The sequence below is a fragment of the Cuculus canorus genome, chromosome 1 (genome assembly GCF_017976375.1).
Source record: "Cuculus canorus isolate bCucCan1 chromosome 1, bCucCan1.pri, whole genome shotgun sequence".
Classification (NCBI taxonomy): Eukaryota; Metazoa; Chordata; class Aves; order Cuculiformes; family Cuculidae; genus Cuculus; species Cuculus canorus.
In genome coordinates, this window is record NC_071401.1 from 72,933,433 (window position 1) to 72,960,903 (window position 27,471).

Here is a 27,471-nt window from a genome sequence, read left to right on the forward strand (position 1 = left end):
AAGTGATCTATGTTGCTCCAACTATATACATAATTAATTTATGGTTCCTATTCTGCAAATATTAAAACTCCGAGAATCTAGCAGCAGAATGTAACAGATGTTCAAGTAGCCAACTTAACTTGAAAAGTACAACAGATAGTTCAAGACGTGCACAGCCCAGGCTAAAAGAGGAAATCTGATCGATAGACTCCATTGCATTGTACATAGTAGCGCTCTGTAAGGCACATAACAACTGACTCAGTATACTGTCAGTCTGCTAAGACTAGACAACTGTTTAGACGTAGATTCATGGAATGGTTTAGGTTGGAAGGGACCCTTAAAGGTCAACCCCCCCTGCAATGAGCAGAGACATCTTAAACTCCATCAGGTTGCTCAGAGCCCCATTCAACTTGACCTTGAATGTTTCCAGGGTGGAGCATCTACAATCTCTCTGGGCAACCTGTTCCAGCACTTCACCACCCTCCTGTAAAAACAATTCTACCTTATATCTGGTCTAAATCTATCCTCTTTCAGTTTAAAACCACTACTCCTTGTCCTATTGCAATAGGCCCTGCTAAAAAGTTTGTCCCCATCACTGTTATAGGCCTATGTACTTATATATTGAGAAGCCATAATGATCATTCTATTTAACTAAATATTGCTGAAGTGATGGGAGATGAGCATAATCTGCTTTCGTAACGATGTTTATGACAACATGTTCAAAACGAAGACACCAGAGAGGAGTGTTCCCCCCTCCTAATCCTTTGTCATCCCTGGAAATATACAAACCCAACTGAAGTGAAGTTACTAGATAAGCACCAGATCACAATGTTTGCTCTTCTACAGTATCTTTAACAAAATCAATGGAAAAGTAAAAATGACAACAAAGCAGAACTAATTTCTGTGCCTCAGAATCAACCTAATAAGTACCTCTCATTGTTCTCTTGCCTTAAATTTAAGAACTATTATTGTGGTACATCCGTTACTACAATGCAGTCAAGTGCAGCTAACAAATAAAGAAAATAACTCCACATGGTTTTCAAATGCTTCATTACAGAATACAGGAATCTTCTCTCCCACCTTCCCCAAAACTAAGTTGTTTTTCTTTCTACTCACATGAAACAGCTCATACACCACACCCACAAATGCAACTCAACTGTTAAGAAGAAAATAAATATCTGGCAACATCTCAGGGAATAGTCTACCATTTTAAAACAAACAGCTACCCCTACTACTATGAGAGCAGGCATAGAACACAGTATTCCGATCTTAATTTAACGATACAAGAATAAAAGTTCCTTCAGCTTCTAGTAACTGCTTCTGCAGCATCAAAAGAATGGAATGATCAAATATCCTTTCTTCCCAACTTCATTAGCTGGTTACTAATCAAAGTAAGGAGTCTAAAGAAAGACAAGCAGAGCAAAGTGAACTCCCAAACCCATGAGTGACTTTTGCTCAGTAAGATTTTCTTTCTTGATACTGGCACTGAGGGCACCTAAGAAAATGAGAAAGACTATCAGACATCCAACAGCTCCTCCTTTCCTTCAAAGTCATGAAGGAAGCAGAGCCCAGGCTTGCTTTTTGCTTTAACAGCAATGCTTCCCTAACATAGAGGCATCATAATCATTAATTGGCTGCTGCTGCTGAACATAGTATCTTTATTGACAAAGTAATAAAAAAAAAATATGAAGACATATTTTAAAGAATCAGGCAAAGTTGCACCTACAATAAACAAAGAAAGAGGAACAGGAATGCACAAAACGAAGCAAAGCATATGTTTGAAAAGCCATGTACAGGAAGGACACGAGAGGAAGGACAAAATCTGACAAAGAATATAGAGTAAAAAAATGGAATACCTAGATGATTAAAACATACTATTTTTAAGAGAATTAATTTCTTCAAGAACTAACTCTTAAGAGATTGTTTGCCCACAGAAAAATGGATATGTTATTTGGTATACATGAAAAACAGCAAAACAAAGAACTTTAATACTTGCAATACAGATTGCTTTAAATGGTATTTCAGCATTTTTGCTAAAAGGAAAATATCTCAGAAACGATGATAAGGATAATATGTGTGGAATAGTGTAATTTTAAAATTTAGCTTTTCTACATAAACTTTGGATATCACTGTGAATTCTTACAGACAACCTATTTTAGGTTTTAAGACTTTTAGTAATTCTTTTTCTCATGAAAAAAAATAAAATCAAAGACACGTCAAAACTACAGCACAACACGAACTGCTGCACCCACAGTTGCCTCCTCCTGCAGGGTTCCATCTTTTGGGTTATTACTATGCTTTCTTTGCCTCCTTTTCCCTCTGATACTTTCTTAGCCTTGGAAGGAGGCTGTACCCCCTGCAGCAAGTGGTAAGGCTAATTACATCTAAGTTTATGTAAAACTGATTAAGGCAGGTAAATGCAAAACAAATCTTGGTCAATCGCTGTGTCCATGCATGAGAAAACATAAATGGAAAATAACTGTGTGATTTACCCAGAGGTTTAGTTATCCGACTAATAAATACGGACTCAGACACACAAAAGGTGCTGTGAACAAAAAATTATGTTGCCTCCTCTCCTTAATAACGAAACCATAAGAAATATCATATCTCCACTAAAAAGAAAAAAATTATTCTTCATGAACTGCGTTTAAATGATGTTTCTCACTAGGTCCCATCACTCAAATAAGGGAAAAACACAGCATAAGAAGTGCTGCTGTCATTTAAATTCTTTAAAAATAAAGTTTGCAAAAGTAAAGTTCACAACAGTTTTCAAAAAGTACGTATAATAAATTATATCTAGATATCTACAGGAAATATCTATGTAGAAATACTTGTTTTCTTGCTATTCTAACATCAAGAATCCTTCTAGAAGTTATTTTGATGAGACAATCCTAACATTTCTTCATTAATATTTTCCCCTCACGTAAGAAAATTTCTCTTCTGCAGCAGGAAAACAAAACAAGGAGCAAAGCTACAGCATAATAGCTTATAATAAGTTATTGCTTAAATGTTTAAAATATAACTCCATTTTAAATTTGTGATTCTTCTAGAATAAATATTTTAGTCTGAAGTCTATTTTAGTCTAGATTATATAACAGAAATTAAACACTTGGTGTTGGTTATGCACACAAGAACTTGCAATGAGACTCTGTAACACTTTAACTGCACTTCACATATAGAGTTAAATTAAAAAATACAACAACTTACAATCTGATCAAAAAGGGGTGGTTGACCTCTTTCAAGACTGACTTTTCATTGTGCACATGTTGTTCTTGCTTCAGTCGAATGACATCAGGAATGCTCATTACTTTCAGTGCAAAGTAACGCTTGGCCATTTTTTCCTTCACCAGATGAACACGCCCAAAGGTACCAGTGCCTGAAAAGTCAAAGAAGAAATGTCAACATACTGTAAAAATGAAGAAAGGCAAAGATAATTTACTAGAGTATTATAAAACCTGCAGGGACTCAATTCCTGTTAGTTTCCTCCCATGAGTTTGTCAGCATTATATTTCTTCGCTTGTTTTCACATAATTTTTTTTCTTTGAGTTTCTCAATTTTTATTGATAATGATTTAATAAAAAGTACAGAGTTGCAATACTATCACTCTTTGAATAGACTCAGGAAGCATTTCTTGTAAAGAGGAGAAGTCATTCTTAGAAAGGGTAAGGGAGATGTACAAAACCCCCGAGTATGTAATATATAACACTCAAAGGTAACCAATATAAACTAATATAAGCAAATGTAAGCAATATAAACTAATATAAGCAAAACTGTTCTCATGTGTAGAAGAAAGGCTGAGAAACCCTCTCTTACATTTCAGAGATCATTTTTAATTTAGATTGAGTGATGAGGGCAGGGATAAACTCAAAAGTAGCATTCAACTTATTATGTGCACAGTGTGTGGCACAAAAGAGAAAAAAAAAGGGATCACAGATCAGGAACATAATTAATACATTTAGTAATTCCTCCACACAAAAATATACTTAACTTCCCATATATATCAAAATAAGATAGCTGAAAAATCAATCAGGGTTTAAAATGTAGGAACTCATAACACGACGAGTACAGAAATAACAAAAAAAATTCAAAATACTTATCTACCAAGGTTCAGTGACTGACAATAGTTGTCTGCAATACTCGAGTGAGATTTAATTCCTTTAAACATGCACAGAGAGATGAAGTGATTTAGTACGACAAGGGAATGATGGAAAAAAACCCCCAAACCATTGCTGATGCTCTTAACAAATTTTAAAAGATCTGCTTATAGTGCTGCATCTTTATACTACATGGAAATAGTAGACTTCAGACACTTTTTTTTTTTTGTAGTTAATGTACTCCTTTTCCAATTCACTCTCAAATTATAAAAGGAAAATAAAAACTTATTGTTTTTTATATAATGCATTATGCATTTCTCTATTGAATACAGAAATCTTAAAAGTTCTCCTAAGTGCATTGCACTAAAGACAATTAGACTTAACTGAACTGAGTATTTCTTTTAGTTTGAAATGAAAGTTAAACCCAGCACGTTTAGCCACACTTCCATTTGTACTGCAGCACAGCATTATACATTAAAAGATGAATGCACATTTCAGTTCCTTGGGTGGCTTTCATCGTTTTTTCACTCATTAACCAATGCCATATTGGTTCCATTAGAACAGTATACCAGATATTTTAATCCTATTCTCTGACAGAAATATGTGCCACAATAAAGGATGCTTGGCATTCAAACCAATTGCCTAACTTGTAAAAAGGTCACTCTCGTGTTGAGAAACACCTTTCAAAAAAACTCTGAAAATCTTATACTTAAGCTCATAATCATACCCCTTTGTCGTACACAGGCTAGGAAGGCAGCCCACGGGCCTTCTTCAGTATTATGAAGTGGTATGGCAATTGATTTCAGGTTGTGCTGAAATTATATAGGTTATGATCAACCGATACTACAAGTTGATATTCTAAGACACATACTGGGTGTAGGGAGCTAAGTATATATGTAAAAGGGAAGATTTGAGAGGCAGCGAGAAGAGACCAAAAAATGAACTTCCAAAACTACATTATTTTGGGAGGAAATTAAATACAAGGGACTATTTGCCTCCTATCAGTTCAGAAAACTGGAGAATTTAGAAAAGAAAGGTTGTTTTCTGTATGTGTAGTCTCACTTAAAAAATAACCATTCTATTTAATGGTTATTCTTTCCAGTCACTTGTAGTATTGTTTAAGAGAACGGTGTTTAATAAAAATCAAAAGAAAATTTTAATATTACAAAGTGGAAACTAACAATTTCAGCAATCCAGTTTAATGGAATTTGAAGCTCCAGTAGCAATAAAGCTTTCAAACCCAGCTTTTGAGATAAATCTTCTCACTAGACAAACTCAGAAAGGATGACAGTTGTCCAAGGACAAAAGATTCTGTCAAAGCAGTTCTACATTCCCACCTGTCCTGAGTTACAGTTCTTTAACTAAGAAAGCCGTAAACAAGTCTCAGATAAAGCCTGCTGTTATAGCAAAGTAAGCCACCAGGTTACCCTGGAAAATTTATCATGCAATTAAATCCTTTAACAATGCAGCACATTACATGACTACACTTGTAAAAAACCGTATTTCCATGAGTATGGGCTTCTACAGTAAAAAAAAAATAATAAAATAAAATAATTAAAAAAAGCCTAAGAGCTTCTGAGCAGAACCATCTGTTTAAGCTGTTTAAAATATTGGTTATTTACATCTTTATTGTATGCACAGACAAAAAATTAACTAAGGCTATTTCAGAATTAGGACTGCAATTGAAGTTCTGTGTAAAAACAATGTCAATAATAACTATAGCGATACTGCACAGCAGAACTAAACATTTTAAATTTTCAAGACTTTCAAATATGGACTTGAGGATATTAACAGTACCAACCCCATAAGTAAATGTTGGTTTTATACACACTTTGATACTCGTATGAACAAAGTGCTTCCACAGACATACTCAATAGGAAAGTCAGAAATGAACACATATCTAATTATTCTGAAGTCTCTGGTGACCTCATGTTTCATGACTTGTTCTATTTGTCCTAGAAATTTTTATTTTAGAATGCTTTAATTTTTCATTATGCTATTAGTCTAACTTTATAAATGGTGCTGCTCAGAGATAACAATGGCAATAATAGTTACAACCCCAAGTTCCATTCATTTTCAAAGAAGGACCTGTCAGGGACTTATTTAGCCATAGTTCTAACTTTGGAAACACTGCCTCTTCAAAAACGCCTCTGCCAGGAGCAGCAAAGCCAGGCAGGCTATTCTAGAACTGTGGCAAGCACTTGACGCAGACAGCCTCCAGGAAAACCTAACCACGCAGACAAATGAGAACATCCAACCTCCCCAACCAGTTTTGTTGTTGAACTGATTGCAGACATTCCTTTTTCAAACATCTTTAGCTCAATTTTAAGCAACTATGGCAATCAGGAAAACAATATAGACCAAGAAGTCATCTACCATTTGTCTTCAGATATTTCTTCTCACTATACAAATCTTTTCCTATTCAAGTCTTGTCAGAAAAACCATTGGGCCTACATCAGCTGGCAGTGACAGTACCCAGACACACAACCACCCCCCTTTCAGTACTTTTGACAAATAATATACTCTCTTACAGCCTTAAAGCAAAGTAATAGTGTTGTTCTGGAATTTGCATACACCATTCAAGCTGTTCAGTCAAACTCTCACTGTGAGGAGAAACAAAGGGAGCATAGCAAGTACTACGTAACTTTTTCAAACAAGAAAATAAAGACATTAAGCATGTGGGGCCATCAACAAGGGGGAACAGCGGCTTTCTTGCTGAAACTTCAAAAGGTATATAGAAGTTTGCAAATGGAGCTTAATTTATGCCTTTGCATAGTCACACACAGGACTAATTATTAAGCTCTTTTTTTTTTTTATGCTTAGCCAGTCTACAGATAACCAGATAAAATTTGCATACAAAAATGACTACAATTCAAATATCCACTTCAAAGTTTTGGTCTGGATCTCTTGCTCATGCTTTTAGTCATTTTTGCAGAGATTTTTAAAACTTTCTTCTTTGCAAACAGTGGGGAGGTACAAGGATCAGGATGGGACAGGACAGTCAAGGTGGGAGGCTGTAAAACGATACTGTTATGGTTGTTGCACACAGTCAAGAAAAACCAAGTCATTTTATCAAAACAGATCTAGTTGGAAATTCTGCCCCTCGCATCCACGGAGAGAAAATTTAAGTAGTGAAGTGGCAGCACGGAAGATGAAGGCCTAGCTCCATAAATTTGAGGGAAGGGTTTTGGAAGCAGAAAAAGGCAGGGTTACTAATCTTCTGTTAAAGCATAACTGTCTTCTGCCCTCTGAGAAGGACACAATAAGCTCATGAACAGTTTCTATTAATCCCCATGAAAGAACTGTTCAATTTTTTGCTCTGATTACCTCACAGCTCAGCTACATAAACTGGCTAAATTTGATCTCCTGTGACATACAAGTAAACATTCCTTAAGATTACCTTAAAATAGAAATATTCTGTACCTGACCGTCTTGCACATAATAATGAAAGATTTGCCCAATATACTACTGGCATTTATTTGTATTTATTTCAAACAGAGAGAACTTCAGGGACTGTGTACCACTCTGGATGAGTTCTGGGACCTACAAAGTACTATCCTTCTGAAGGAAGAGCAATGGCTACACACACACAACCCCACCTGTCTCTGTTACAGCATATAATATCAGTTTTAGAGCAAAAATGTGCTTACATCAGGAAATTATACCTCATGAAAACAGCTGTTATTAGAAGGTCTGAAGGAGGTGTTGTAGTTTATTTGCACAGTCCCCTTCTCCCTGCTAACACATACAACACATGAAGGCTTCTGGCCACCAGTAATAAAAGCAAGTGAAGGATGCCTGGGCCATCTGCAACATAATTCAAGATTTTCAGGACTAAACAGACAAACGAAATAAAACATGAAAAATGCTAACCACTAATCCAGTATAATATGTTTACAACAGAAACAATAACATTTTTGGATCCCTCTGCAAATTTAATGTGGTTGCAGAACCTGAAGGAATGCCAGCAATCTTCTCAATTAGGTAACCTTCTCATGATAAACACACAACAACTGAGAAGGCCAAGAACTACAGAGGACCAGCTTGGCCTAGGTATCAAATGCAAGGAGGGCATTCTCAGCCTTACAAAACAAACTGGATTCCCTAACATCACGCTAAAATACCATAGCCAGCTTCCAGAATTTTACTCTTTGAAGCCTAGTAGAAAAGAATAAAGAATGTGGGAACATTTCTGATGTAATTTTAGGTACTTTTGATGCTAGAAAACCAATCCTGCAACTTCTGATCAGCTAAAACCAATGAGCAAGTAGTCATGGAGTGAATATTTGTTATTGATGTACATGACTAATTTAATGCTCACTTTGCCACTTTATTGGCTCCCATTAATTAGGCCCAGCTGTTCCAGCTTCCCATCCTTTTAATCTCCAGCTCTTTCTTAAATCTAAGTTTGCCTTGCTCAGATAGATACCATCTGTTTTAATGAAGAATAAACTAGGTCATGTGAGATCCATGACCCTGAGGACTGTTTCTGAGTCCCAAAGGGGTTGGTCCTGACTTCCACAGATGCCTACAAAAAGCATCAGATGTATTTGCTTTTATTTACAGTTAGAAGAAATGTTTCCTACTGTGCTACATATTGGTCTCTATTGGTAGCCACAAGCACCAACAGACTAGGGAGATATTAAGATAAGCAAGTTAAATTAGGGCTTCTTGGAATGCAAATACTAAAGTGATAAGTTGTTGGGGTTTTTTTTCGGTCAGGCTTTCTTTAAGAAAAAAAAACAAAAAAAACCCAAAACACAACAAAAAAAACAACCAACCCCTCTCAAACAATGAAAGCCAGATATATAAAACCCAACATCCAGCCACCTCCTGTCCATTAACTGGTGCTATCCATCAAGTTTAGAGTAATTCAGGATTTTTTCTAAATGAATTTGTGCTCAAAGTTAATTTTTTTAATAATTACTTTAATTATTGTCTTTAGACAAAATAATAAGCATTTAAAAACACTATGAAATAACATCCTTAAAATGAAACCCAAAACAAATTGATGGGCATATAGGCTAAAAGTTACTACTTTTAATTAAAGTGTGTTATGTGCTTACCACAAAAAAAAAAAAAAAAAAAGCAAACAAACCAGAAACAAAACCAAATATGACTTAAGTAAAGAGCAGGCAAATAAAAAAATGTGTAGAATTATTCCAGGTATCATCCAATCCCAGATTTTAGACTAAAAGATTCCTATTAAAAAACAACAAACTTTTTAAAATGTTGTGACAAAAAAATTTGGTGAAAATGGTGAATCCTGCTCTGTCTTTAGATACTGTTTAAATTTTGATCTGCTGTTGAGAATACATGGCTCCTAATTATTGAGTAGGGATTAGTACTACATTCAAAATTTTGAACTACATGTCCCAGAAGCAGTTTAAACTGAAAAGGACTGATCTTTCATTTTCTGTTTAAATTAGTAACTTTGCAGTTTGTCTGTGGTAGTGCATAATTCAAGTTAATCATTAATACACCATTTTTGATGTATTCTATTCTAATTATGAGCTAGAAGTGCTTCACAGAGGTTTTTTGCCCTTCCCAATGAAGGTACGAAGAAAGACTGTAAGGGACATACTAAACTGGAAAATCCAGCTCTGGTGCTAAGGTTCGTTCCCACAATGAAATCTTTACCCAAGAGGTGCGTAAAGCTTTGCTTCTCGTCGTTTGTCAATACTTTATCTTCACCTTCATTTTCCCCATTTACAGGAAGGGTTTACAGAACTGATTTGACTAGCTGCTTTACTCAAATTCAGCAGAGAAATAATTTAGTATGCTTTTCCACAAAAAAAACCATCAAAACTCTATCAAAAAATTTGCTGGGTCACAAAGTCAAGGACAGACTTAAAACCTTTTCCTAGTAACTTCAACTACAGGAAACAGCCTTAAAAGTTTAAACCATCACCTCTGTAGAAGATATACCATAGTTCAGGCATTTAGTAGATTGTTCCAGTACCTTTTGGTCTGTCAGTTGCTACAGTTGAACACAATAGGTCTGATATGTTACCACAAAACTACTGCATGGACAAAGCTTATAACTATACCTGAAGAAACACAAAAAAATGAGGTTTACTAGCCAAACAAGTACAAAACATGGCAGTACCCAAAACTCATCTTCTCATCTAAGAAAAACAAATAAAAATAACATTCTGATGACTGAGAAACAAAACACAAATGCAACAACCCATGAACGATATAAAGAGTCACTCTGTTCCACAGAAGTTAAAAGTTACATGGAGTCTGATAAAGACCAGGGATACAAGCAGAAGCATGGGTTGAAACTTCAACAGTAGCTTTCTCTGAAGTATGTGAAGCTAAATAGGGGTACGTAGTAGGTATTGAACACCTGATTAGCCACTTTCCTTTTCAGCCCAGAAATATCATAGAATAGTTAGGGTTGGAAGGGACTTTAAAGATCCACTAAAGCAGGCTGCCCAAGGCCCCATCCAACCTGGCCTTGAATACCTCCAGGGATGCGGCATCCACAACTTCCCTCCGCAATCGGTTCCAGTGTCTCACTACTCACATGGTGAAGAAATTCTTAATGTCTAGTCTAAATCTGCCCCTCTCCAGTTTATACCCGTTCCCCCTCGTCCTAGCACCACAAGCCTTTGTGAACAGTCCTGCTCCAGCATTCTTGTAGGTCCCCTTCAGGTATTGTAAGGGCGCTATAAGATCTCCTCTGAGCCTTCTCTTCTCCAGGCTGAACAAGCTCAACTCTCTCAGCCTGTCCTCGTACGGGAGGTGCTCCAGCCCTCTGATCATCTTTGTGGCCCTCCCCTGGACCTGTTCCAACAGCTCCATATCCTTCTTATGTTGCGGATTCCAGAACTGGACACAGTATTCCAGATGAGGTCTCACAAGACAGGAATAGAGGGGCAGAATCGCTTCCCTAGACCTGCTGACCACACTTCTTTTGATGCAGCCCAGGATACAGTTGGCCTTCTGGGCTGTGAGAGCACATTGATGGCTCATGTTGAGCTTCCCATCAACCAGCACTCCCAAGCCCTTCACTGCAGGACTGCTCTCAATCACATCATCTCCCGTCGTGTACTGAAACTGGGGATTGCCCTGATCCAGGTGTAGGACCTTACACTGGGCCTTGTTAAACCTCATGGGGTTCTCACACACCCACTTCTCCAGTCTGTCCATGCCCCTCTGGACGACATCCCATCCTTCCAGTGTGGCAACTACACCACTCAGCTTGGTACGGACCCCTGAGAGACGCTACTTGTCACGGATCTCCATCTGGACTTTAAGCCACTGACCACTATTCTTTGAATATGACCATCCAACCAGTTTCTTATCCACCATACCGTCCACCCATCAAATCCATATCTCTCCAACTTAAGAGAGAAAGATGTTGTGGGGGATTGTGTCAAAGACTTTACAGAAGTCTAGACAGATCACATCCATCAGTTTACCACTGCTGCAGTTACCCCATCATAGAAAGCCATTAATTGGTCATGCAGGATTTGCCCCTGGTAAAGCCATGCTGGCTGCCATTAATCACCTTCCTGCCCTTCATGTGCTTTAGCATAACTTCTAGGAGGATCTGTTCCATGACCTTCCCAGGCATGGAGGTGAAGCCGACAGGTCGGTAGTTCTCAGGGTCGTCTTTTCTACCCTTTTTAAAAATGGGCACATGACCCTTCTTCCAGTCACCAGGGACATCTCCTGACTGCCATGACTTTTCAAATATCATGGAGAGTGACTTGGCAACCACATCTGCCAATATGTGCCTCTATGCGTTTCACATAATCAGCATGGTTTTGTCTGTCTTGAAACTCATCTCTTGCACATTTCTTCCACTGTTTTCTCCAAAAGAACTACTTGATGCAAGTGATTCCAATATTACTGCAAAGAAAGTATCAGGCTTAATATTCTTGACTGTGTCCTTTTAAAAAGCAAACAAAAAAATATTGTTAAAGTACAAAGGTTTATTATTGCTGAATGAATGCAATAAAAGCCACATTGTTTGTACTTGACCAATTTCCTCCTTCACCAGTACTGGACAGAAGCCTTTGAGTGATAGGTACTTCTTACAATACGTTTCTTTCAATTAGATTTTGCTTCTATCTTCATCTGAAGTAGTGCTAAAGGACAAAGAAATGAAGGGGGGCATTTCATACGGAGCACAAAAACTGCATAATACTTTTGAAACGGATTAGCTATTTGTTACTTAATATGGTATTTCTACAATGCTTTTAAAAGTATAAGATTGAAGAGTAAACTACGTTGAAGAGCTCCTGGAGGAAGACAGATCAAATACTTTAACCTAATTTAAATGTACTCAGCACATTCTCTTGTCTGTTTCAGGAAACAGCTAAATAGGCAGCTAATAGATAACTGGTCAAGATTACCTATTCCCTGCTATTTTGTATGTTACCACAGAATTAGGCACAAAAGACCCTAGTCCAGAAACACACTTGCAAATTTACACGCATACCAGCACTACTGAGATTTAGCCAGAAAGACTAGGTTGAAATCCAGATACACTAATGCTCAGAAAGTAAATTCTATCAAATCAGCAGTGAAATAAAAGTTCAGTGGCAGCTAATACCCACTTTTTCTGTTGTTTTTTATTATAACCTTTTTTCACTCAGACTTTTGATGCTCATTTTTAAAATTTCACTGACCTAGAGTTACGCTAGGATACCAAAAGGTAAAAGCCCTCTAGACATTCACATTGAAGACAAATCCTGTCCACTGAGTAGCAGTTAGAGGCCTTAAAGCATCAGAAAGTTGATTTTTCACATTATACCTTCAAACCTTAATATTGATAGTTTTTAGAAAATAGCAAACTGTAGTTCTTCTTCTTTCAAAGACAGAAGATTACAACAGAGGAACACATAGGCCCATGTCATCCCTTTATGGCTGGACATTAAAAAATACAATGGATGTACATCCTGAAAGGTTGTCATGGATCTTAGCCTGTTGCAATTCATGGTGGGAGCTTATAAAAAGTCTTTTCACAATACATAAAAAACCGAAACAAACAACAAAAACCAGCAAAGTTTAAGGCTAATAGTGTACAAGCAGTAACTGACCAGCTCGTTTGTACTCTAAAGACAAGCCGAGAGACAGAATTTCTCCATTTCTATCAAACAACCAACAGCCTCCTTTTCACCTTGAGTTGGAGAAAAAACAGGCACTTCTATATTCAGTTGAGCAGTACTGAGTACTAACAATTTTATTATAATATGCACGAAGAACTTATTGTTGTAACTACAGCAAAATTAATACCTTCCCAAAAGACTCAAATAATTTCTTTACATAGAGACCCTGTATTCCATCTTCTATAGACTCAGTTTTATTAAAAAAAAAAAAAATCACATTCACATTACAAGCCAGTAAGAATCTTCTCCTGAAACATCATTTCTATCTGGAACAAGCACTGCAAATGGATTTTTGGTTAAGGGTTAATGCACTGAGAATTCATGAGTGGAACAAAGTATTCCTCAAAGGGAAGGCTTTGTTTATATTCACAAGACAGTATCAACTGATATTCCTGAGAGACTACAGAGTAAAGATGTATTATGTATCTAGAATTTACTTCACACGTTCATTACATTTACAAATTCTCTCATACTACACTACACTATACAAAAAATAGTGTAACACTGTCCAACATAACGTGATGAAGTTACTGTAGTTTGGCAGTAGAATGGACACAATATTCTCGACATAAAGAGCTATTATTTGAGAAAGAGGAAGTAAATCTAGAATATCCAAATGAAGCTATATCTGATACACAACTGGAACAAATACACTTACACAAATATTAAGTTTCAAAATCCCACTCTCTGAATTCCATTCTCAAATCTCAATTAACAGGATTTACCAGTACACAAGTTAAGTACCATCAAGGTTTAAAAAGTCATTAAGCACCTGTTTTTACCATACTGCCCTTTTTAATCAAATCAAGTCTACGGACTTCCTCAGTCTTTAAAAATGAGGTCTGTATATGAAATGCAAAACTCTTCAGAGATGACTGTACTTTATTACCAACTAGGCTATGGAAGGACCTCCAAAGCAAAGTGATCAAACAATACAGCTTGTTCCTTCTCTCTGCTCTCCCCCTCCCTTAAGTGTCCTAGGTGGTGGTAGTTGGTTTTCTTTTTTCTATTACTACAATCACTGTTTAACTTTATTTCAAGAATCACATTTCAGAGAACCAAGCGAGGCAGAAAAACAAAGTTTTGTTTGTTCTCAAACAATGCAGTTCCTAACATCTCTATCAAAAATGAAAATCAATTAGGCTAGAAATCACAGACTAGGAGTATCTGGAGTACGGAATCTCTCCCTAGCTGTTATATCCAACTGCCATCAGGAGAACTTTTCTCTCCCACAAATATTTTAAATGCCAAATCACATGAAGATTAGAGAGAGGTTTATCAAAGTATTTTATTACAGGAGATAAACTGGCAATATTTCAAGCAAGAGCACCCTACTTTAGCATAGTTTATTTCCAGATGAAGCAATAACAAATTCATTGACATTGGACAGCCAGTATTTAATAGCAACAACTACAAGTTCATACATACCTACCAGATCAAGCACCAGTAACACTTGTTTCTTTACATGCAATCATTTAGAATACCCAACCCTGCACCTAGCCACACTTTCACTCTGTTCTAATTGTTTTGCAGTAAAGAAAAACAATATCAAGGAAACATAGATCTACCTAAACAAAAGGAAGAGTGTCTCAAAACAGTGTTAAGTCCCCTTATCGTAATCTCTTTTACCAACATCACTTTGAAGTAGGAATTCCAACATTCTGAACCAAAGGTATGGCTTCTTCTACGCATTCATTTCCATTACTGTCTGCCAGGCTTCCCTGACTATTCATCCACTGGTCGCCCTCAAGTTCACTAAGAAACCTTTTTATTAAAACACAAATAGCAACAATGCAAAAAGATCAGTAAAATTAAAAAAAGAATATTTAAAATTAACACAGAGACGTGAACCCTTATCCAAGTACATAGTATGAAAGCATTTCACTTACAATTTTCACTTACAATTTCACTTTTACACTTTAATTCACTTACAATTAAATATATAAGATCAAGACTCGCAGACAAAATTATTGCAGTCTTTATCACCAAGGTTAACTCCTAGAAAACCCTTACAAGAAACCTGAAAGGCATACTCTAAGCTATGAAATCAATAACTATACAACCAACTCCTGCTTTAGTTTTACGCTAGATGGGTTCATCTGTCAGAAAAAAATAAAGTTGGCTGAGGGACTGGCTGATCAGCCACAAAGCCAGTTGTCTTCCTCATTTCCCATTTCACTATGTTGCTCCTCTACTTACTATTAGCATGTATTGCAATCTCTTCTCAATAGATAAGGAATTCTCTGATAAGTAACATTACCTGCAGTTTAGTACAACTCATACATAATTTCATGTTACAAGAATATCTAAAAATCTTCATTAAATGCAGTTTTCAGAAACTACTTCTCAATCTGCCTCTGATGTCAGTGAGCCTGAATATTTACAGAATTACACCCTAGCCACACCTTATGGTCAACTTCCCAGAAAATTAAATCATGTTAAACTTTAAACTTTTTTTTTCGGGGGGGGGGGGGGGGGGGGGGGGGGAAGGGGGAGAAGAAGAAAACCCATATTTCCAAGATGCCCTTTAGATTTCAGATGTAAATACATTTATTTCACAAAATACACATGATGCTTTCAAACCATCCCATCACAGATTTCCAGAGTTTCTCCGAATTATCCCAAATCAAGCCAACAAGGCTGTGCTCTGCCTAAACCACAACCAACAGTGCAGGAGGAACACTGAAAAATTAAAGCTACCTATTAATAAAGGCAGTAAAACCACATCCCCACTGCCACCAAAATAAACCTTTTTATACACATTACTGTAAGCTAAAAGAGTAGCGATAATTCTAGAAACTCTCCCCACTTAAACATTTAGAATAAAGGATATAGTTTAGTTTATTAAAGAGCTAACTTTCATAGGCTTTACAGTACCAGGAATGTATGTGCCCTAATTTGTTTCTATTTGTCAACTAACAAAGGATGAAACATATACAACTGGAATTAAAAAAATTGACTTAAAAAAATATTCTCGTCTCCAAATATATTTCAATGTCCTTTAAAATATTTCGCATTAATTTTGGTGTTAGGGTTTTTTTCAGATTTTTTCAAAATCTCTTCTCAGATACTTTGTTTTCTAATATTTCTATCTTGTAGGACACACTGTCTTTCTCACAGCTTCTTCACAGCTGCCTTTTCTAGCAGAAAATAAACAAAAGTAACAAAACCAACTTTAATCAAGGAAAATTTTCCATGAACAAATCCAAAGAATCTCTGCTACTTACTGTGAAATTACAAGAAGAGATTCTGCTTAAAAGCTTTCCACATAATTTGAATTAAGTTGCAATACTGGGAAGCTTCTAGAAATATTTTTGAATTTATTATAACCCAAATGACATTACTTCCAAAGATGTTAATGAATGAGCAATTTCTGCATACATGGCTGCTAATGTGAATTTATTTTAAGTGGACTGAACTATGTTGGTCACTAAAAAAGTAGCAAGAACAACATTACTGATTTACTACAACTTTTACATCCACCACTGCTGAGTGTGACAGCTGGCTTAAATAAAGACATATTGCAGAAGTCTTCACAGGCCTCCGAAAGTCACAAAAGTCAGGGAGAGTTTAGTGGCCTCAGAACACAAACTCAGCATATTGACATGGAACCTGAAATATTTCAGTGAAAGAGAGGACAAGAATCCCAGTTGAGAAACACACTGATTGAGCTGTCTCCATTGTTTGTACTCCAGGGACAGTCAAGGAGTCACCCACTAATCCTCCTGAAAACAAACAAAAAATTTTACAATGCATACTCTTAAGTTATTTCTGGCAGGCCATGCAAATTAAAAATGTACAGGCTATCATATCCTGACCCAAGAAGCTGTAAGAAGCCAATACCAAACTGGAGGGAAGAGGTCTGAGGCTATAAGCCTTTCATCTGTTTTGGGGCAGGTGGCTAGAGTCTGCTATTATAGCACCCAGAAGTTTTACATAAACACAGTCAGCTCTTAGCCTCTTGGTTTTTATATTCACCATCCATATAGTTATTACAGTAGATCCTAATTAGTAGATCAGCAAAGAAAAGAATCTTACATCCAGTTTAGCCTGTTTTTGAAGGGTCTACATAAGGACAGCACTCTCAGCACCTACCCAAACAATTCTGGAGCATTTAGTTTACTAACTGAAGCACCACCAGAGAGACATAAAATACAATACTAACTAGATATTTTGCTTTAATCCACAGAGCTCCCTACACCTTCAACAATAATGGCAGTGTCATTACCATAAATATTTCAGATTACTCAGGGTCCCCATATTCCCCAATACAAACAGAAAAACACTTAAGTAAATTCCACAAATAGTGTAAGAAGCTACATTTTAATGAAGAACCATATCAAAACTCAGGTAGGGTGGCAGAGTGGGCACCCTTAATGGGCACTTCATATGATTTTGGCAACAAACCATTATCACCTATAAGGTATATAATAGTCAAGCCAAAAAAAAAAAAAAAACCCAAACAACAAAATAATCCCTGAACCTTGGCAGCTCTCCTCCATGGTTTCCTCTTGTATTAGACAATGTAAGGGATTATACAGTCTCTTTTTCTCGGCAAAATAATGTATTGAATTGATAGCCATAATGCTTTCTAAAAGTTTGTATAAGAATGCCAAGTATACACAAGAAAAGCAAATGCACATTTAACTCACAGGTTGCAACTGCTAATAATAGTTTATGTTATACAGCTCTTCTGCCTTGAATTGCCTTTCTTAAATACTCCAGGAAATACAAAATATAAATCAATTATTTAATGAAGTAAAAAAATCCTTGTTAAAAAAAATGTTACATGATGTAGATACTGTATGAATAGCTTGCAGAAACAAAGAACTGCTCACTTGACCATTTATTGCACTTAGAAATCCTATATATACTGACAGAAAATGACCAGACTTTTCCATATTCTCAGTCTTTCTGCATCAAGCTATAGAACTGTAGAACTTTCTTTTATGAGTCTATACAAATCTAAACAGAGATGTGTATATGTATAAAATTTATTATCCAATAAAAAAAGCTGTAGGCATTATTCAAAATGAATATCCAGGAAAGAAACAAGAGCGAAGAAGATTTTGAAGATAAACCAGACATAAAAATTTGTCTGGTTTAGACATCATAAACTGTTGGTATCAGGGCTATGAAATACATTGCAAACCAAAGAAAATCACAATACCAAACTACTTTTACTTCGGTATTAAATAAATACCACTCAACAAACAGAGTCACAAGAGTAGAAATCAAGATACTTCACAAAGTATCTTGATTTGCCAGAGGACTGCAGTTCAGATTTACTTAACTATAATGTAGGTCAAATTGAGCTGGACTTCCCTGCCCCCTCAACAAACTAAGAAAATTGAAGGTCAAAGCAAGACTTCACTAACCGTTCCACTGACCAGATCAACCCAAAACACAGGTGTAATATTCCATCACCACTAGTATTATACAGAAATGGATTATACCATGCAGTCATATGGAAACGATGCTTCCTTCATTAATTTTAATGTCTTTCAGTTATAAACAAATAAATCAAACACACACACTAGCAATTTGTCTGAGATGAAGCATATCAAAGCAGACCAATTGATTCCCTGGAGAAAAATGACACACTTATACGAAAGTTACTGTCAATCAATTAACAGACCGGCTATCAACTACTCCAAGCTGTGATGGGCATGAAGAAAGAAGGCAGTCAAGTGGAAAGTTTTCATGAAAAAATGCCACAGATCACCACAATTTAAGACTGGATAGGGCAGCTGCCAGAATTAAACAAAAGAAAATTTGATCATACCTACATTTGAAGAGCAACTCTGCAACACAAACATTCTCAAACTACCTCAAAAATACAGATATCAAAACAAATCCTTCAACATAAGCATTACACAGCAGTTCAACCAAGCTTATTTCACTAAAGTGCAGAAGCACTTTAGTGATACAACTACCAGTTGCACTGAAACGAAGTGAAAACAATTTAAAACTAGTTTAGGTAGACCTAAAACTGAAAACTATAATTGCATATACTACAACATAGATACGTACAGAAGAGCACATTCTGAATACTTCTAGTATGCTAGGACTTACAGTTTCAACACAATTTTCCTTTTTTAGGTCATCTTTCACCTTCAGTGAAAGAACTTTGATATTTACAAAGAACAGTTAAGCTGTTTTAGTTGAATTATAAACGAACAAAATTTACAGTTCAATAAGACTGTGGACCTTAAACCCTGCAAAAACAAATGTTCAAGTTAATCCTCATAATGAGATTGCTATTTTAATATATTTTCAGAATGTTCTTCAAAGTATAAAAAGATATTTTCCTCAAGTTCAAAGAAGCTTTCTAAAATGAGAAATCGGTATTATTCTTAGAAGATATTCTTTTTAGATTATCAATGGGTTCAGGGCAAAACCCCTCACATAAACACTGTATCTGTTTTAACCCTGGCCCTCTAAACATTTAGAAGATAAACTTATTATCCACTGCTTCAGAGGTAACATCTTTTCAAACACATCCCATGAAATCTGTCAAGACAGAAGTCTTTAATTTGCCAGCTTACCATCACAACTGCAATAATTTCAATGCCTTTGAAATAATGCACCAAAACCAAAATGGTAAACATAATCCAAAGGGCAAAAACTTGAGCATTTTTTTAGCAAAATTAACAAACCAAGACTACAATTATCAAAAAAACAACCAATAACAAGACTGACATGTTTTTGAAAAAATTCTCATTCTGTAACATTCTACTCACTTTCCAAATATAATGTGTTTTGTTAACTGCTTTCATGATTTACTCACCTTTCTCTCAAGTGAATTTCCTTAGCACTCTAAATTTACAGTCTCTATGGCAAAGAAGAGGCTACATTAAGAAAAAAACCTCTGATCCACCTTCAGTATTTAAAATGCAATGTGTAGTCCAAATAAAAACTGAACCATTGCTCTAATATGCAAGAGCTAATTAAAACAATGTTGTAACATATACCTTCCCTCCTTTTTTTTTTTTTTTTTTAAATAAAAAAGGACATTTGTTCAATCATTTGAAAGATAGTCTTCCTGTGTGAAAACAAAAATACAGTCTAACTTTGAGAATTGCGCTTCCTATCACCTGGATATCCCAGGTGCACACCAACACACAGTCTTTCAGCAAAATTTTACTTACAAACATTTTTATAAACTCCTAAACACCCCCTAAATCTGAGGAGGAATGGAGGATGCTTTCCCGGAGTAAAGGCATCTGTTAATCTACTCCTGAGTAGTAAAACCTAATACTGAACATGTTTTACACTACTAAGTATCACCAGTAAGGGAATTATATTGTTTAACTTAAACTAATTTGGTTAAGAACAGCTTATGCCCAGATAAGCCCTTGAAAGGTTAAACAAAGTTCCCATCTTTTACTCTACAAAAATTCACTCTTCTTTGCTGTATACAGGTCTATTCCTCTCCTAACAAATGAAAATGGTACATAAACTTCACCAGCCTTTTCTTTCTTCTAATATGTACATTTCATATCACCCTGGACCAATCCAGGATTAAAAGCACTTTAACTTGGAATTCATTTCACTAAGTTTTCATGATGCAAAAGCTGAAATATCAAGACATCAGTCTCCAAAAGGCTGCTCTCCCTGTCCACTACAAACAGTCCAGACATGCAAACTCAGGAATCTAAACACAGGAACGGTGAGTCAAGGCCTAAGAAACTACATGCTGCCAACCACCAGTACTTTAAGTTCTTATTTCCTCCCTTTGAAGAGGGAGAAAGTAAGTTAATTAAAATCTCTATTTCTCTTCAGGTTTTTTATCTTTTTTTTTCAGTCATAGCTGACAGACACCACTTGATGTAAGAATTTTTCAACAGTATCTTCACCTGGAACATTAGTTTTATTTAAGCAGAAATTTGGCAAGGGAAGTTGTGGAGTTAGGTACTTTTGATTTTATAGGAGAGGAGTTTTGCATGTTTCTTACTTCTGAAATATTAGCACTAGTTGGGTTCCAAATTATTTGTATATTTGCATTGCAACAGGCACTTCTGGGCATCTCTGGGCTATCTACAGGACTCGAATAATACATCTAAGTGTATTTCAGTGTCAAAGCCCATTCTATAAAATAGCATCAAGTCCACAGTAACAGAGAAAGAATACTGAATTTCTTTCCACAATCATTAGACATCTAAATAAGATTAAGGTAAAAGAAACAGGTGACAGGCAGACACTAGACATTTACCTCAACACTGATTTTAAGCACTGAAGATAAAAAAGCAGAAATGTGAACTTTCAGTTTTCACATTTTCAGATTTCTTCCAAATACTCTCACTTTTCTGACCTTTCTGAAAGATAAAAGACAGTATTTGTTTCAATTCAATTAATTTTTTCCAGCCTAAAGAGAACCACCTTATGAGAAAGGACCTGTTGCTACCTACTCCACAATAAACATTATGCTACTGAAATTCACCTCAGCAGCGGATAACAGGAAAATCAAGTGAGGAAAGCTGAGTCACACCTGGTCATTTTCTCTCTAGAACATCAAATATAACAATACTAAGGATTTATTTTCAGACAAGTACGATCCTGTGGGAGGGACAAATGAAGCAAGAAAGACATTCCACAGACAGAGAGTGAAAATAAAATGCAAGTAATTTAGCTTTATGACTAAAGTCTCACGGACGTACAAATGTAATGGTGAATTTAGGTCACCATTACAGTCACAACATTCAGACCATGTTTTCTTTCAAACTTGTGGTATTTAAAGACATTGCCAAGTAAAATGGCCTATTATTTTATCATTTCAGTATCAAGAAAAGGTGACAAAACAGGAAAAAATGCCCACTTATCCCTTAAAATGTAATATTTTAAATAGGTGAGGACCTTGGTAGTAAAGCCAAAAAACCCACTTGGTAAGAAACAGAGCTAATTTAGACCCCTTCAGGGAAATCATGCAAACAAAAAAAAAAAAAAACCGCACACCACCAGTGCTAGTAGAAAAGAACTTACCTATCCTGGTGCATAAGTTTTGTTTAGTTATGTGCAGGGAAAATAGTACTATAACGTCCTATACAAGAGCAGATTCCTTCTTTCAGCATTAGACTACACTTCTGTACCTACTGTCTTGCTGATATAATACCATTTCAAATACATTTGTCTAGCATATTTTGTGTGTGAACACAGGGAAATTAAGTGTTTAAAAAAAATCTTGTGCCTCACTTTTCCCATGTACTTTTTAAAATATTCCCATGCTCATAAAAATTAAAATACTGCATTTGTTTAGTGTAAAGCACCTCATGAGAACATCTATTTAAAAGAATCTTTTCACATGAAAATACCACTGCTAAAATATTTCAATCAATTGAATAGATTCATAAACCCCAATTTACAATTACAAAGCCCATTATGGAATTCACTGCACTTTGAAAAATGGGCAAGAAGCAGATCTCAGAGGAAAGAGGGAAAGAATAAGTTTGTCACCTTTCTTCTCCTAAAGTTCTCTTCTTTCTCCCCTCCCTATCACCATACATTTCACTGCGGAAGATAACATTTGTTCTCCCAACTTCACATACCCAAAAGTGAACAAATATCTTCTGGTTTCCTTGTACTTATTATTCTAGTTTAACTGAATTACTTGTTCATAATGGCATAATTAAAAATTTAGCGTCTTCGTTTCAGGATATATGTCAGATGTCAAACTGCAGACACTCTAGTGATAGGAAGGCTGCTCTTGTTAAATGCTCATCAAAAACAAGGATTCAAGAACTATGCCACTAGTGTCCATAGTCTCTTTCTTCCACCTATATAAGAAGCCTGAAATGCACTCAGACAAGCATGGGTGGGCAGTGAACTTTCAGCAGTGAAGTTTCAATGAGCACGGTGGTGGCGGCCCACAAATTTTTGCTTCTGTGCAGCACAGAACTACCCTAGACATTAGAACTAGGCATGTAAATTCAACTACGATCCACAGACTATTTCAGCCTGGTCTTAGCGTGCTGAGCAAACATTTGTATTTCAACCTCCTTTGAAAGGAAAATTAATTCAAAATCAGAACTGGACAGTCAGGCACGTTAAACAGCTCCAGAGCAAAAGAGCTCATCTTTCATATCAGAAGACTAGTTAAAAAAATCCATATATCTCAAAGGTTCAAAGCCAAATCTTCAACCTCTCAGGAAGCATCCTCAAAGAAACATTCTTCCCGTTTAACCTCTCTTTGTGCCAGAAACCAATACGCACCCTACTTCTGTGCCACCCTCAAACCAGTAACTTCAGTTTATCAACTAAATACTAGGGCATTTCTCTCAAAAGCATACCTGTACTCTAGCCTCTGCTACCAATGCCTTTTACCAAAGGGTCCACAAACACCAAAACAAAAGGTTGAGGCCTGGGACTTTTGAGGGGGATATGTGTCCTCCCAATCGTGATGCTAAACTGTTCTCCCCTTTTGCTTTCTCCCCTCATAGCAAGTTCTTTGCTATACCAGGCACAGTGTCCAACATAAATCAGAGAACACATGCAAACCAGTCTGCATTATGCTGGTCGAGTTAACAGAGAGATTTTAATCTTCTTAGACTATGAAGGATATTTAAAACAGTAGCTACTATATTCAAAGTGGGAAGGGCTTCCAATTCTTATGTATTGCTTTTACATAAACTTTACTCTATTCTCCAAGAGAAAGTGCCTATCAAGTGAAAGATGATCACAATCTTACAGACACCAGCATTATTTTGTTACCTCAAATATTACTTAAACAGCTGTAAAAGAATGGAGCTCACCTCTCCATTTTGCCACTTCTCAAATTTATAGTTTCCAAGTCCATTCCATTTTTAAGGCTGGGTATGTCTAACAGCAACAATGATTCTAGAACAGAAGACATCAGAACTTCCTGTTCTGTAATTTCTAGGTATCCCTTTCCCCTCCACAGACATCTCCAAATATTTCAGATAGGGCTCACAGCTTTCAAGAACATCAGCAGAAAGAAAACAGCTATTCTTATCACAGCAATCAAACTGCAGATGACTCTAAATTGCTGTAGTGAAATTGATGACAATCTCATCAATTTGTACAGGGAGATCAAAATGGAGCATAGGGCAAAACTGACACAGACCGCTGCTAAAAAAAAAAGCCCTGCAGATATACGCTTTCAGTACATGTGATAGAAACCTAAATTGTACTTAACTAACTCATTTAAAAAATGTTCAAGCCAAGCAAAAATGAGCTTTTCCAAGTAAACTACACATCTGTATCTTATTCTGCAGTATTCTGTACTGATTTAACTTGCAGCCCATTTAACTCAGGAATGCAACGTAGCAAGTTAGTGGGCAGGTATGGCGCAGGCCAACCATATGCAGTTAGTGTCTCAGATCTCAGATGTGCTACAAACACATTAGCAGGGCAGTGCATCTTTTATAAACTCTGCCACTCAGAGGCAGGTATACACGTGTTCAGTTTCAGTATCACTTTGAGGCTGCTGCATTGCTTCCTGGTCAGGAGCTAGATGCCTTCCTATCTCACAGCCTTAGATTCAGGCACACAGGCATGTCATAAATTCACATTAAAACCAACTTACAGTAAGCCAGCTCAGCCTCTTTAGTGTGGTCAAGCCTTATGTATTTATCTGTGCACTTTTATACATTTCAAGAATTGCATTTTGTCTACCTTCTCCCTACAAAACAACCAGTGCCACACTTCACAAGAAATACAAAGAATGGCCATCTTCTCAGAAAGAGCTACATGAGAAAAGAATAATAAAGAAATCAGGCTAAGGAAGACAGAGAAGGAAGGGAGACTGCTCTCTAAATATTCTGACAGTGCCCTGATAGGCAGCTATATGCTCCTTTTACATTTTGTTTCCTTCTCTGTGACATCATATCAAGCTGTCTCAATTTTTTCAAGTCTTTCTTTATAGCTTGTGGAATCACAACTTTCCTGTTCCTTAATGACTACGGAGCACCTTAAAGGACACTCTAAAAAGACAGGCTGTTTAAAATCAACACCAGGATTATATCTACATTCTACCTTCACCTCAGGAACATTTCCAAGACTATTACGTCTTCTTTAAAAATTACTATTTTTCTGCAGCCTATGCTTCACTTGAAGTCATAATCCTCTGTGATGACAATTATATCCACAACAACTAGTCATGATGTAACAAGCAAGACCAACCACTTAGGGTGGGGAAAAAAGCATCACAAACCTTCAAAGCAGTGCCTTAATGATCTCAATTAATTTATCAATAAAACGTCTGTTACGTTTCAAATGGGGAAAATTACCTCAGAAAACAATGCACTTCAAGAGAAGATAGTGCTGTCTTTACTGACCACAACATTCTCAGGCCTTTTCGACTCCATTTGTACAGGCCTATTAGAACCATCAACTTCACTAAGAAAGTGTTTAAATAGCACCTTTTTAGCTGAAGGCAGCTTAGGGTAAAATAAGATTTACAGCATTTACTGGAATAAATCTATCCAAACTCATCTCATAGTCCTATAAAGAAAAAAACCACAAAACTTCCACATAGTTGAACATTCAAGGCTTCAAAACAGGTGCAAAACTATACGCAACTATACAAACATACGTTCAGACACAATGCACAGACAGAGTGGATACGAACACAATGAACATTTTTACCAGCGGACGAAATGCTAATGTTTTAAACACATGCATTTACTCTGCAGCAATGCTGGTTAAGGTCAGTTTTTAGAAGGTAGGGTAAACGCATCATGCAACCTTGCCTTCTACCAAAATCCTACACATGCAAAAGCATCTTTATATCAGTATTCAGGGCAAAAAAACTGTTGGGGTTTTGAAATATACCTGGCAATATTCAGTTAACCTGTTGGAACTCTTCACTGGGCCGACAGCTACATTTAAATGACCTTTTTTATCACAATGCAGGTAAATGAAGTCTAAACCAGATAAAGCAAGTCGTACACCAGAAGGCCCTCAGCTTTCAGCAGTGGCTGTCCCTGTCTCACAGACAGGCCAAACCCGGTCACAGGCTCGCTCAGCTGCAGATGAAACCCAGGATCTCGCAGCCAGAGACAGGGATAGTGCTGGCATCATCTGCGCTCCCTCACAACCACACCAGGGACCGAGAATGCCAACAGCTTCCCGGCGCCTGTGTCCATGCATGTGTCTGTGTGCGTGGGTCTGGGGAGGGAGGGAGGAGGGAGGGAGGATCTGTGTGTCTATCCCTGTGGGTCTGGACAGAGAGGAGGAGATCGGGGGGGGTCTGTGTGTCCGTCTGCGTGGAGGTCTATCCGGGAGGGGGGGGCTGTCTGTGTGCATCTGTCCGTATGGGAGTCTGTGTGTCTCTGTTGGGGGGGGTGGGTGTCTTTCGGTTTGCGATTGTCTGTGTGTGGGTGTCCGTCCGTCTGGGGGAGGTCTGTCCGTCCCTCTGGGGGCAGAGGGAGGGAGGTCTGTCGGTCACACTGGGGGGGGGGGGGGGGGTGGGGTGGAAATCGAGTCTGTTTGTCCCTCTCCGGGGGGAGGGGAGTCTGTCCGTCCCTTGGGCGGAGGGGGGAGCAGTCTGTCCGTCCCTCTGGAAGGGGGTATCTGTCTGTCCCTCGGGGCGGGGGGGGGAGCGGCTGTCCGTTTGTCCGTCTCGGAGGGGTGTCTGTCCGTTCCTCTCGGGAGGGGGGAGGTGTCTGTCCGTCCCTTTCTGGGGGTCTGTGTCTGTTCGGGTTCAGCGGCCGCCGGTCCAATCCCGCCGCCTACGAGCGGCCGCGGCAAGAAAGGACCGAGGGAGGAGGGCTGGAGGCAGCCGGGCATCTCCGGGCGGCTCCATCCGAAGGCAGCCCGAGCAGCGCCTTTGTCCCCCGCACTCACCCACGGTGGCCAGGGTCTCCAGGTCCTCCAGCTTGCAGGCGGCGGCCTCGGGCGCGGCGGGGCCGGGGGGCGGAGGCGCTGCCAGCCCCGCCGCCGCTGCCTCGCCGCCACTCTTCGCCCCTATTTTAGCCTTGGCGGCGCTGAAGGCGTCCATGGGGCCGTGCGGGCGCCCCGCTGCCGCTCAGCGCATGGAGCAGGGCGCGCCGGGGCCGGCGAAGGGAAAGGAGCGGCGCGGGGAGGGGACACACAGGCAAAGTTTCGTTCTTCAGCAGGCGGGGTGGCCGCTTTCCGGCGCTGGAGCGAGTTCCCGCCAGCGAGGAGAGGACGCGGAGCCCTTCAGCATCGCCGCCGGCAGCGAGGACCGCGGCGCAGCCACACAATGGCGAGGGGAGCCCGAGTGGGGCCGGGCGGGGCGGGGCGGGGCTGCGGGCGGGGAGGTGCGGGGCTCGCCCTGCCCCGGCGCGGCTCGG

General features: G+C 38.0%; 1 protein-coding gene across 2 annotated transcripts in view; it reads right to left on the bottom strand.

Annotated features, from left to right (window-relative positions):
* The window catches only part of PRKX (protein kinase cAMP-dependent X-linked catalytic subunit), a 55,052-nt gene extending 27,651 nt beyond the window's left edge, over positions 1–27,401 (bottom strand). Inside the window, exons 1-2 of one of the 2 annotated variants that reach the window (XM_054075030.1) lie at positions 27,002–27,401; positions 3,187–3,355 (exon numbers count right to left, since the gene is read on the bottom strand). In XM_054075030.1, coding sequence (XP_053931005.1) covers positions 3,187–3,355; positions 27,002–27,155 — 323 coding nt within the window. In that variant the 5' untranslated portion in view covers positions 27,156–27,401. Of the gene's footprint in view, positions 1–3,186; positions 3,356–21,413; positions 21,501–27,001 lie in introns of those variants that run through there. The other variant, XM_054075039.1, reaches the window with a different exon arrangement.
* Between the last annotated feature and the right edge of the window lie 70 nt (positions 27,402–27,471).